This window comes from Poecilia reticulata, chromosome 21 (genome assembly GCF_904066995.2).
Source record: "Poecilia reticulata chromosome 21, P_reticulata-male-v2, whole genome shotgun sequence".
Lineage (NCBI taxonomy): Eukaryota > Metazoa > Chordata > Actinopteri > Cyprinodontiformes > Poeciliidae > Poecilia > Poecilia reticulata.
In genome coordinates this window covers 5,315,352-5,329,441 of record NC_088850.1, presented here as the reverse complement: position 1 = coordinate 5,329,441, position 14,090 = coordinate 5,315,352, and the positions used below count along the sequence as shown (strand labels likewise).

Below are 14,090 nucleotides of genomic sequence, written 5' to 3'. Positions count from 1 at the left end.
CGCTGAATTTGTGCCAGAAGGAGCTGGAGAGTTGGAAACTGGCTCCTTTGACTATGCAGGAGCGTAACCGTGTGAGTTTGGTGACATCATCCACCCCTCTACTTTATGGATGCAACTAATGACCACCAGCATGCTTGTTTTACAAGTTAGTAGGCATTTAACCTCTAATATGTTTAATTAAAGAAGAGAGTCAAACTGTTCCATGTGTTTTTATTTACGACCTCATTAACGCCATGATCCTAATCCGATGCTTTTTCCAGAGGAGGCTGCTTTGCTGACGATGGATATTTAGTTTTTTCCCCCAGAGTGAGGACTCTCCATCCTTTTACCAGAATCCTGCTGGTGACACGTGGCAGTAGTTGGGGGAAAATCTCACTGCACTGTATGCATTTATAGACGGGATATATGAAACGTAGAACCAAGCCGATCAGCATTGGTATTACAGTCAATTAGAAAATTGCATGGACTCCTAACGTTACACTTGCACCTGTTTTTCATCATTAGACATAGCTGTTGTGGAGATGACAGATGCTTTCCGCCAGCCCTCGCTCTTCTACCATCTGGGAGTCAGAGAGAGCTTCAGCATGGCCAACAACATCATCCTGTACTGCGACACTAACTCCGAGTCTCTCCAGTCTCTGCAGGTAAGCCGGCCCGTCTGCAACGCTCCACCGCCCATTAAAGCTACATCCAGGTTCAGGCTGCAGGTTGATAACGATGTAGTTTGGTGCACGTGGCACAGATACAATGAAAAACTTTGTTAATTTACTGTTTTATCTGTTGTAGGGCTGAAACTAACAATTATTTTTGTGTTCTGGTGATTAATCAGATTTTTAAATAATTGGTAAATTCTTAATTCAAGCCTTTTTTATGCAATATTAGATGCATTAAAAGATGCAAATACACAAATAATTTAATTCTTTTTTTTTTAAATATGAAAATAGACATTTTATTGCCTAAAATGCAACAACATGTCTGTAGCAAACGATGCATTTGCAGCTAAAAAATTAATTTCTGCTTAACTTGGCAGCAATACATTGTAGGACTGATTTTTGGATTAACCAGTTAATAATCTTATTACGTTGACTTTATTATTTATTGTTATAATATTACAACTTTATTCTCATTCTTTTGACTTTATTCTGTACAAGTTTGCTCTCATATTTTTTATTTTCTTGCACATAGATGGTTTAAAAGTGAAATAATTACACTTTCATTAATTTCGCTGTTCCGCCGTTAATCTCTTTACTTTAATATCTTCATTTTCTGCAGCTTCTTCTGTGATTTTTATTTCTTTCATTTAACCTGGACAAGTTCCTGCCTGAAGTTTTTATTCAGAGAGAAAATCTGGTCGTTTGCATTAAGTTTGAACTTTTTCTCACATTTTGTCACATTAGAATCACAAACTTTAATAGTTCTTGTTGAAAACCAACAAAGGGAAGGAAATAACTGTGAAAACAGAAACTGTGCTTCATTAACCCTCCAACTATAAACATACAACCAAAACTACGATGAAGTAGTTTAGATCTAAGTGTTTTTTGTGGTCTAGTCAAAGTCCAAACCTAATTCCAACTGAGAATCTGTGTTAAGACCCAAAAACTGCTCTTCTTCTTCTTCTCTCATTTTCTTTGCTCGTATTTCAGGAGATGATTTGCCAGTTTGACTGAGATGAAATTATTTCTCCACCTGTTTAAACCAGAAGACTTAAATATCTCTGTTGTTTTTTTGGTCTCAATAGAATAAATGTGAGAAAGATGAGCCACTCCAGGGTATTTTTGAATCTCTGATTAGTTGTTTTGGAGCATGATGATTAAAATTAGCAGTTTTCAAACATTTGTTGCACTTGTTAACACAGGAGGTGATACATTTGTGCCAAAATTATCTTTAGACATGAAAATGGCACAATGCTGTTATTTAAAAATTACTAGAAGAATAATTCAGAATAGTAATTTTTCCAAAGGGGGGCTGCACTGTGGTGCAGTTGGTAGAGCTGTTGCCTTGCAGCAAGAAGGTTCTGGGTTCGATTCCCGGTCCCGGTCTTTCTGCATGGAGTTTGCATGTTCTCCCTGTGCATGGTGGGTTTTCTTCGGGTACTCCGGTTTCTTCCCACAATCCAAAAACATGACTGTCAGGTTAACTGGTCTCTCCAAATTGCCCCTAGGTGTGAGTGTGTGTGCATGGTTGTGTGTCCTGTGTGTCTCTGTGTTGCCCTGCGACAGACTGGCGACCTGTCCAGGGTGACCCCACCTCTCGCCTGGAACGTTAGCTGGAGAGGCACCAGCAACCCTCCTGACCCCACTGAGGGACAAAGGGTGCAAGAAAATGGATGGATGGATGGATGGACATTTTTCCAAAGGGAAAACTCAAATATACATGCTAGAGGGATCCGTTTTAACATTTCATACTGGAGGACGTTTATTTAATTTAGCATATGAGGCCGTTATTTGTTATATTTTTAAACTAACAGCTTTGATTGGTTTAACCCAGCAGGTGTGATAGCAGTAAATTATCCCTGGGAGAAAATGTTCCTGTCCAGCCTCTGAACATATTTTCTTTGCTCTTATTTCAGGAGATAATTTGCCAGAAGAACACTGTAAGTACACAAAGCTTTTTCCCCCGTTTCCTTCGTTTTCACACATTACTCACCCGTTTCTCACACATATTATGTTGTGTAAAGAACATGCTGGTTTACAAACGGAGCAGCGAAAGCCTTATGCTTCTGTTCTCAGCGTTATAAAGGTTTGCACTCTTGCAGCAAATTGTGGTTGAGGAGCTGTGATAATTGTTTGGTTAAAATATGAAAAAAAGTCTCTTCTTTCACTTTCAAGATGCTATTTCCCCACATGACAGCTGCTTCGTGTGATTCACCACACATGGTGCATGAAACACTTCAGGCACTTTGAGAATTTGGTTTGCAAAAAACGGCAGCAGCATTCAAATAAGGTGGTTCCTTAAAACTGAGGAAATCCTGTTTTTAACTGGCAGATTGAACTGTAACCTCTGCATAAAATCTCATTTGTAGATTCTGATGCAGATATATCTTTTACCTTTATCGCTGTTTGCAAAAGCCGAGGCAACAGATAAAGCTTCCTACTTTGCTACACCAACACATTTTGCCTGATAAATGTTGGCTGATGTGAGATATAAAGGCTGAGGTTTTCAGTGGACAGAGTTGACCCTGCGCTGCATGAGACGCTCTGTTCTCCGACTCCTGCAGAGTGAAAAGTGCTGATTATCTCAGGATCAGAGTGTGAACTCATTCATGTCACCCACTGTCATTTGTTCTCCCTACTTCCTGTAAGACGCCGGCCTCTGAACTCCAGCAACCCCCTCTTATCTCATCCTGCTGCTCATGAAAACACAGTTAAAATGCAACTCTGTAGCAGCAGACATGGATGCTTTCACTGCAGAAAAACTAAATGATACCAAGTGGTTTTGGTGTAGCTTCTAGTGCAAATATCTTGTCATAAATTAATCTGCCAGTGGAATATTAATGAATTATTTACTTAAAATAAGCTCCTATTTCTTGCTGAAATGTTTCTTGTAAGTTCTGTCTTATTTTAAGTGAACTAAGATATTTGCACTAGAAACTAGAGCAAAATATTTGGTAAAATTTAGTTTTTGCAGTGTTTTTATGCACACTGGTCGTATAAAACATCAGCAGTGATGCAAGTGTTTCATAACTTCTTAATGTTTGTTATATTTCTCTCAAGAATAAAAACATTTCAAAGGAGTAGAAAGGTGATCCGTTCTTCTCACAAAACACAGCTGTATAGTTTTACACAGCTGTATAGTTTTACAGTTATTTATTTTCAAGATGGTTTTTATTTTCAAACTCATTCTTAAGATGTTTTCACACCTGATCGTCCAGTTGACTCAGTTCTTTTGGGGACCAAAATTGCAACATTTTCACGGTGCACTGTCAAATGATCCAAGCTAACTGTAAAACTTTTATATTAACATAAATGGGATCAATCTGAATTGTCAGCATAAAACACTGAAATCACACAAAAAAATTTGTCTTTAATATTCTGAGTGCATAAAATACTCTGTAGATGTTTCACTGGATTTCTATCTAAAGCTCGAGTCACAAACTGTCTGAAATGTGATATTTTTAACTGCCTGCCATCATAATTAAAACTCAGGTAATTGGTTTATAATTTTGTGGATCCATTTCCAGCAATTTCCAGCAGCTTTATTTCCCAGTGAACTCACTGTGTTTTTACAAACTACCAAAGATTTAATGCTTGTGTGGAATAAAGAAGGGATTCTCTGAGTTAACAGGTTGTTCACATCTCTTCAACGCATGTATCTAAAATTAATGAATTCATTAGAAAATATGTAAGCTGACCTTAAATATGTTAAAATTGACAGGACAATTTTATCGTATATATTCTATGTAGTTTATTTTTCTTGTGGGACAAATGAACCATTGCTAGCTAGATTGGTAACGTTTATCGGTCAATCATTGGTAGGTGCATAAAAAAGTCTTAACGGTGGATTATTGAACAGGTTAGAATAAGTTTATGCACAATACAAAACGGTCTCATTTAGTTTCATTCCTTTCAGAATTAGCTTTTTTAGTGCCTTTTATTACTTTAAATCCTAATAAGCTGCCTGCCTCCATGCATTGCAACTATAAATGTCTCTTTATAGTTATTTATTTTTCTTCCGTCACCGTTGATGCGGCTCGTACCGCTGCGTTCACCCCCACAAAATGTTCACACCTGGTCACGTCTCCAAACTCAACGTTTTGACTCGCATGTGAAAATGACTCCAAAGAGATGCACAACTACACAACTGTGCGTCTTTGAAAAGCAGAAGTAGAGCTTCCTGCACAACTAACAAGGATGCAGCAAGTTGTTTCTGAATTGGAAGTCAACAATAAAACACTTGTCTTTTCCAGCAGCCATTATACAGCGCATACAACGGTAAAACCAGCTGACCAAACATGCTGGAGCTCAGCTTGGGTTGCTAGGTAACGAGCTGGGCTTCACTGGGGTTGTCGCCTGCTGATTTATGATGTTACATTCCAGACGTTTTGAAACTGCTCATTTTCCAGACACCAAAAAATATAAACTTATTAAAGAAAAACAAAACCCACTCAGTATTTTTTTTTTGTAGCATCTTGGCTGTTTTTAGAAGCAGTTGAGACTCAAATGGAAGATGCGAGTTTTGTATAATATATTCCCTTTTGGTGAAAGCTGCAGAAACAGAATCTGTTTAATTACGCTGCAACAGCAGGTTTCAGCCTGGCTGCTAAGGATGAGCTGCTAATGTGACGAGCTAACAAATAGAGCAACTCATCATCAATCCCAGGCCTCAGATTCCCCTTGAGCCAAAGTCTGTTTCACCTCGGTGAGCTTTTACCTGTAAACGACTCGTTCAAGTTCCCGTCAGATGAGCTGCAGCTGTTCTGAAACATTCAGCAGCTCCTGGAAACAAACCTGCCATTTGATTCCTGTGACGGCATGAATCATACACAGACAGTAGAGCTAAATATAGCAGCAGTGTTTTGCAGCATGCTTTAGTTAAGAGAACCAGGGGTCAGGGTGTTATTGTTTTTTCAGAGAGTTGATGTCATTATCCTCTGTTGCACAGGAGGAAGTTGTTATCAGTTGATAGATTTCATCGCTGCACCGTGCCGTCTTTCACTTCCTTTTCAGTGGCAGTGAAGGCATCAGCTGAAAACATGATCGATTGTTAGTCAGGAAGCAGCTGCGTTTCAGCTTCTGATGCTCATCTAACAAGTTTTTTTTTCTTTTTGAAAACATTGCAAGGTTTTCTTTTTGTGCTTCAGCTGTGTGCACGCACCACACATTTCCTCTTTCTTTAATTACCAGCAGAAAGGCCACCAGAGTTTTGTCATTACAGCCAAACCACGGATGTCTACAAACGAGATGTAAATAAGTAGCCCTGTCGGTGCTGTTGGCTGCAGCAGAAATAAGACATGAAGCAAAATAAAAGACAAATGATGGAGGAAAGTGATGGTGTCTGCAAAGGTTTGCAGCAGGTCAGCATTAAATTTCACTGTAATTTGTTCAGTGGACTGGAGGAAAATGCTAAATCCATCGAAGTGTATACCTGTCAGCGTTTGTAGAATAAGAAATAAGCTTTTAATGGCGTAGTTATCGCTGCTGTTCTCACAGCTGCTGTGTGTTCATGCTGACTTAGTCACAGTAATGTTTTGTGAAATAAAAAGCTTTAAGCAGAGGAAGCAGCTTAAACTTCCTCTGAAACTCTTCTTCCCATCTATTTACAGTAAAAAACTGTCCGGTTTATTCTCTATCAAGTTAGTTTTGATGGGAATTCAGAAATAAGTTTAGTTGTTTATTTAAGAATGAAGTTTAGAACATTTCCCGATTTCAGAGCAGATCAGGAATATTAAACGCTAAAGAGCAGCTTTTTGATGCACATCTAGCTAAAACTCAGTCATCATGATCATGTATGGATATTGATGACAGATTATGACGAAGCAAAACCAGCAGGTGTTCTGAACAGAAAACAGATTGGTTCTTTAATAGAAAACTCCTTCTAACCAGAATGTGTTGATTAGTATTAGCCAGTCATAAAATGATGGAGTGAGCACTTTTACTTTTCTCACTAAAAACAAGATGGTTTCCCAACCAGAAGATATTTACTTTTACTCAATTTGTTACTTTTTATGTTCTCGGTACAACATGTCTGCTGATGTGTGCAGATTTCTTGTTTAAATAAAACTAAATGTTGCCAACACATGTTTACAAACGTTGATTAACTGTAAGAGGGATACATTTCTCTGTCTCTCAATTTATGTGAGATTATTTAATTTCCCATGCAAGTTGCTTTTGTGTAGCATTAAAATAAGTTACTTTTCTATCAGAAAATTACCTCTAAGCTAAAGATTGTAACATTTTGATGGCTACGTTACTGTAGTGCAGTTAAATTCCTGTAAATGGTGCACAGACTGATTGTTTTACCATAAAGTATAACATATGAAATATTTGGCGACGCAGCTGTTGGGAGAAAAGGGAGTGCAACAATGTGTCACAAGTTCTGTCTAACTGAAGGTTGCACATCGGACGTTTAGTGATTTGAACAATTTAAAACTGACATTTTTTGTTCAGCTGTTCGTGGATCTTAGCTGTTGATGGGAAACTGTGGTCATAAACTGCTATAAACACCAAGATCCACTGTAATTTTTGTTGAGTCATTTTTCACCACTTCAGAAAATTACAGTAAAACTGAGTTTTTCAAAAAGTGCCTTCAAAGCCTCAGTTAGGGTGCCGGTTTGTAGGATCTCCAAACTTTTGCTCCTCACTGGATACCGTATTTTCTGCACTATAAGGCGCATCTTCAATTAAAACTTTTTTCATATATAAGGCGCATAGAATAGACGCTTCAGTTCAGGTTGCCAATTTGTTCCGTACTCTATTATTACACATCCACATTGTAAAGAAGTGGTCCCGAGTACTTTATATAGTAGCTGCCCCAGTCGTTTCACTCACGGTGTTGGTGTTGCGATATTGTGCCCAACTGCTTTCTGGGTAACACAGACCAACCGACACACTGCAGCCACAGCCTCTGTCTCTCTGCTCCCGCCCCTCCACCCCCTGGCTTTAAATGTATTATCAAACTTTATTAACAAGCCAGCGTTCTGACAACTATCCCAGCATGCACCGCACACTTCTTCTTCTACGGGGAAAATGAAGTCGGCGGCTGCTTACCGTAGTTGCTAGACCTGTTGTGGCTCAATATTGGTCCATATATAAGGGGCACCAGACTATAAGGCGCACTGTCGGCTTTAGAGGAAATTGAAGGTTTTTAGGTGCCTTATAGTGCGGAAAATACGGTAAATTTGTGGTCAGTACTTATTTCCTGGATGAGCGCCGTCTTATACTGGGTTTGGTGTATTTTGTCCCATAAATTCATCACTTTTTCCAAATATCATGTATGATTTCTCATTTAAATGACTGCAAGTATAGTGAGATACAAACCCAAACATGAATGAAAAGCAAAAGCTGTAATGACGATTATTTACTTTAATAGACATAATCAGCGTAACTGCCGTAAAAACGCGTGAAAAAGTCCAAACAAGGTGTCGCATAATATGCATTTAAAATTAATATTTAAATGTGTAAATTTCTTTGAAGAAAGATAATATTTTGTGACTGAAACTAAGGATCCATTCACACCAGTACTGTTTAGTCCACTTTAATCCAACTTTATTAAAGTTTGTCTTGGAAATCTGCTGAGATGTGAATACTTAAACTCTGATATGGACCAAAACAACAAACTGGTCCACCTACAAACTTGCATCTTGTTTCAGTTGAAGTGAAATTTGGTGGCATGTGTGAACACCAAGCAGACTGGAGACCGCTCCGAAAACAGGAAGTGAACTATAGCGCAGAATATTCTGGGTAAATGCAACCAAAACAAACGTGTTTAGCGCTAGCGGGAGAAACGACTCATTGTCTTTGCCAAAGAAAATCTTAAATTACCCCATTTTTACTCCATTTTTGTTTACATTTCTTAAACAAAAGTTTACTCAGTGTCTTATTCTGAGGTTTTAATGTCATTTCCTATAGTAGTTCTTGGTGTAGCGCCCCCACAGGCGAGGAGGTGAACAGGTTTTTCAAAGGGTTTGGATCGTTTGATGCAATGCAGTGTGAAAGAGAAACAGACCAGCTGAAAATGAAACAAGCGTTGCAATTTTGATCCCCAGTTGTACCAAATCTACCAGACTGTCAGGTGTGAAAACACATCTCTAACTGTTTCTAATGTGAAGTGAGAAGTAAATATAAACGATTACACTGCTTTACTGGTTACTCCAACAGCATTTAATGTTTGTGTTTTCCGTCCACAGACATGTTCAGCCAACTACACCTTCATCCCGTACATGGTCACACCTCACAACAAGGTGTACTGCTGCGAGAGCAGCCTCATGAAGGGCCTGACGGAGCTGATGCAGCCCAGCTTCGAGATGCTGCTGGGGCCCATCTGCATGCCGCTGCTGGACCGCTTCATTCAGCTGCTCAAAGTGTCACAGGCCAACTCTCAGTGAGTGCTTTCCTGCAGTGTGTGTGTGTCATCAGCGACCATCCCGTGGCTGTGAATCTGTCCTTTTGGTCATGTTGCAAAGATTTTGTAACCTAATAAAAAGGCTTTCGCCACTGCGGCTCATAAGAAGGGATGTTGAATGAACAAACATCCTGTTTTTGGCTGTTCTGCAGAGGAAGAACTCTGTTTACGGACCATTTTTATTGACACAGCGAAGGATCCAAGCAGAAATGGCAAAGCTGTAAAATGCACCAATTGCATGTTCAACATTTAGTTGACGTTTTAATGATGTAATGTTTTTTGTTTTTTTTATTTTTATTTTTTAAATTTCTCTCTTTCTCACTGTTTATTTCTGTTTTTATTTTAATTATGTAAAGCACTTTGAAATGCCTTGCTGCTGAAATGTGCTATACAAATAAAATTTGATTGATTGATTGATTTAGATGGAAATGTCGGTAACACTTTATTTGAAGGGGTGTGCATAAGACTGACATGACACTGTCAAAAACATGACATAACACCTGTCATGGGCAGAAAGGAGTCTTCATGAATGTTTATGACGGTTGTCATGAAGTGTCATTCGGTAAATAATGACACTTTTAATGCAAAGGTGCTCTAAAACTTTTAATGTTGCATTAAAAGTCCATTAAAAATGCCAACTTTGCATTAAATTATCATAATTTACAAAATCATGCAAAGTTGGCACTTTTAATGCAACTTTTAGAGCAACTTTGCATTAAAAGTGTCATTATTTACCGAATGACACTTCATGACAAGTCATAAACATTCATAAAGACTTATTTATGTTAATGACAGATGCTATGTCATTAACATCTGTCATTATGTTAATGACATAACATCATTAACATGTTATATCATGTTAATGACATGTTGGTGCATAAGACTGACTGTGCATGTCAGTCTTATGCACTAACATGTCATTAACATGACATAACATCATTAACATGTTATATCATGTTAATGACATGTTGGTGCATAAGACTGACTGTGCATGTCAGTCTTATGCACACCCCTTCAAATAAAGACTGAAATGTCTTCCAGGGAAAGATGGTGATTGTCAATGCAGACCATTTTACAGTCTGGATCACGGTGGTCTCAAATGCTGTAAAGTCATTATAGAAATAATTTTAAAGTGTGCTATGTCCCTGTAATTAGTCAGTACTTTGCTGAACCACGTTTTTGACGTGACGTTACCAGTTTTAGACATTATTTCTCAAATTGGATCAATAAGATCTGTGAAGTTCAATGTTCAGTTTACACAGATAAAAATGAATTTAGGTATTTCTCTTAACTGGCCCATTCTAATATTTGTGTATCGTTTAATTAAAACCAGGTGTGTCCAACTACACGCATGAGCGCTGGCGTTAAAAATATTCAACTGTTTCCAAAAAGTTAAAGGAATACCAATACTTTTGCTGTCAGTTAAATTTAACTTTAACATATTTACCTTAGGAGGAGGATGGCCATACATTTATTTACTTTATGCCCAGTTTGAGGAAACCTTACGGTTGTTTGAGTAAGAGGAAGTTAAAGTTCTCTACTGACATGGACTTCCGCTGAAGGTTATACATCATTGTTACAGATTTACAAAAAGGGATTTTTGAGATTGAAAATGTTTCACCATTTATTTTAGTAAATTAAAATGTTTAAAAACTAGTTTTTGTCTTTTAAATGGGACATATTATTCAAAATTCACATTTTTGTTGTTCTAAAAAAGCCGAAGCACTTAAAAATAAAAACGACCCCGGTATTTTTAGTAATAAGTAAATGTTTTTATGTGCTTAAAAAAATGGCCCTCTTGTTAAATCATAGTCCACCAGCACTCTGCTGAGGTTACCTAGCAACCTCAGCAGAGCCCAGCCCGTCACCTAGCAACCTCAGCAGGGCCCAGCCCGTCACCTAGCAACCCCAGCAGAATTCCAGCACAGGTTAGGAGGGAGGTTACATGGATTTAAAGTGACAGAGACCCTAAAACGACTTAAACGGCTTATTGTGAAAGGAATTCAAAACCAGACTTATCTAAAAATGATTTTGTAAAAAAAAAAAAGTGAAGACCTATCATAAGCATTAACGGGTCACCTTGGCTTTAATAAATGAAATTCTATAATTTTTTTAACTTGTATTAACTCAGTCTGATATAAAAATGTGTCTCAAGGTCAGAAACATAAAAAAAGCCAAAACAACATAAATCTGATTGGTTTTCCTAACTAAAAGTATCGTTTTTGTCCTGCAGCCATTTTTTCAGAGAGACCATTCTGAACGAGATCCGTAAAGCTCGGGAACTTTACACCGGCGTGGAGCTGTCAGCCGAACTGAGCCGAATTCAGCAGAGGCTGGACAACGTGGAGTGTCTTTCAGTGGACGTGGTCATCAACCTGCTGCTGACATACAGAGACATCCAGGTGAGCACTGAGCTATGAAAAACGACATGTTGTTCTGAGCAGCAAGCAGCGAAAAAGACGAGATATTTTCCTCCTACCTGAGGACAGACACGGCACCAAGTTAGAAAATGTTTAATGCTCTGTGTCGGACTGTCTCCAGGTTGTACTGTTGCCATGTTTACCCATATCTCTGTGACAGTCGAGCTGTGCTTGACTAAAACATTCAGTGACTGGATGGCAGCAGTCAGAAATGTCTCCAAGTGTTCAAACTCGAGACCTTAACTAAAAAAAATTGTGAAACGTATTTTGTCTGGCACAGTGTATGAACAATAAAATGTTTATTTGCTGCACCTGTTGAGGTTTTAGGAACTCTCTCTCCAGACAAGTTAATTGTTTTCCAGGTGCACAATTAAGAATAAGCACCAGAAAATTTACTGAAAGTCAGATTTAGTTTTCTACAAAACAAATGAAGAGTCAATAAGATGCCAGATAAAGTTGTTAATGACAGATGATACGTTAAACACAATCCATGACATAATCGGTCCCAATTAGATACTCCATTAAAGCACTTCATTATTTATAGACGGTTCCCACAAGACCGGGCCAGAAGTAAGTCATTCCAGAAATCCGCCATCTTGGTAGGCAACCGTTAAACAGCGCTACATATTAGCAGCATTAGCAAGATTTGAATTAGTTTCTATAACCGTTATCTGCTCTTTAGCAGAAACAGTTCAGTATTAAGGAATAGCTCTTGTGAAAATAATGAACGAGTCAATTGTATTTTTATTGATGATAAATGTCCAAATGTCTGTTTATAATATACATTTTTAAATGTATTTATGTATTTTACTCATTGGTAATAGTCAATTACTAAAACAACCATTAGCTGCAGCTTCGTTTAGCAGAAAATCAACAACAACAAAACCTCAAAGATGATCTTAATGTCACATTTAAGAGGAAAGTAAACTCAGACGTAGCGACTGAAGGTAGATGTTTGGAAGAGGTCACCTCAGCCACTTTCATCCCTTCAGAGGATCGTTTCTCCTCAAACACAAGTCGTCCCAAACCACCTGCGGAGAGCTTGTGGCGCATCTTTTGTGCCGCTCATTTTAAAACTTCCATTCTTCCCCATCTTTCATCTCTGCTTTGTGGCGCATTCATTGTCCACATCCTGCTGCTCACCAAAAGCATCGCACAGCCTCATGAATCTTTCATTAGGACAACAAGCATACAGGATGTCGTGAATTATTCAGCAGGCAGTGGCTGGAGTGAATATGTAGGCAAATATAAGGAACAAAAAATATGATGAAGAGCCCACTCAATTACCGGCATGCGTTCGCTGCTCGAGCGAGTGGAGCGTCTGCATGAACACGGTGGCATGAGAAGATTAATGTCTTGCTGAAGTCAGAGTTTTGCAGGAGCTGCTTCTGTTCCCACAATCTTTATGTCAACAGTGTGAAGGAGAAGGGTGCAGCAGAAACTGAGCTGCCTTTTTTTATTTGCCTTCCAGGATTATGAGTCCATTGTGAAGCTATTTGAAACTCTCGAGAAGCTGCCGACCTTTGACCCCATGGCTCATCCACACGTGAAGTTTCACTATGCCTTTGCACTGAACCGGTAAGACGGAAAACATGCAAGTAGCATTTTGCTTTACAGCCTGCTGATCTGCCAAACCTGAAGGCTTTAATTATTAGATGTTACACACAGGAAACTTTTCTAGAAGAAAGCATTTTGGTTTATTTTGAACGATGACCTCTGAGGGACATTGTAATAAAAAAAATAAAAATAAAAAAAAATAAAAAGCAAGAACATTTTTCAGAACATTTTTGATTAATCTAAGACATTTTCAGTTTTTTGTTGTTGTTTTTTTTGTTTTGTTTTTTAGCAAATTTTAGACTTGTGAAACTGAACTGGTCAAGTTTTCTTTTTCAAGAATTGTTTTTTAGATTAATCAAAAAAAAAATCTGGTTTTTTTTTAGAAATTTTTTTAGGGGATTAACCTTGAGCTTTCTGAGTTTTCCTAGCAAATTTTTGATTTTTGAAACTCAAATTTTCAAGTTTTTTTTGTCTAGAATTTTCTTTAGATTAATCTCAAAATTTCTACATTTTTTCTGGAAAATTTTACACCTGTCAACCTCAAAAATTTCACATTTTTTTCCTAGAGATTAATCTAAAAATTTCTGAGTTTTTCCTAGCAATTTATTGACTTATTAAACTCAGAAATGTCCAAGTTTCTTCTTGAAAAAAATCTGAGATTAATCTTAAAATCCCAGATTTTTTTTTTTTCTGTGAAATTTTCAATTCCTCAAAATCGGAATTTCTTTTTTCTGAAATAAACTTCAGAATTTCTTGTGGTTTTAGTAGAAATGTACTCCTTTTTTTCTTTTTTGTAGTTTTTTATATGTGAACTTATTGGGCTGAGTATTGATACTAAAATCTAAAACCAAAATAGTTTGTTTCTAAATGTTGCCAAATAGTAAATCCAGAAATTCACTTTCCAAATAATAAACGACATTCATTCGGCCTGCTTTGTGTTTTTTTTTTTGTTTAAAGATGTCTTCAACTTCATCTTGAAGACAAATGACCTCTGTTCTGTACCCAGAATGCATTGCTGCAGAACTACCCTGTAGTGAATTCTAATGGGGGATT

General features: G+C 37.7%; 1 protein-coding gene across 1 annotated transcript in view; it reads left to right on the top strand.

Annotated features, from left to right (window-relative positions):
- Positions 1–14,090, top strand: part of map3k5 (mitogen-activated protein kinase kinase kinase 5) — a 78,791-nt gene that overhangs the window by 18,719 nt on the left and 45,982 nt on the right. The window contains exons 2-6 of the mRNA XM_008397315.3: positions 505–644; positions 2,570–2,593; positions 8,846–9,039; positions 11,294–11,462; positions 12,952–13,058. Coding sequence (XP_008395537.2) covers positions 505–644; positions 2,570–2,593; positions 8,846–9,039; positions 11,294–11,462; positions 12,952–13,058 — 634 coding nt within the window. The remainder of the gene's footprint in view (positions 1–504; positions 645–2,569; positions 2,594–8,845; positions 9,040–11,293; positions 11,463–12,951; positions 13,059–14,090) is intronic.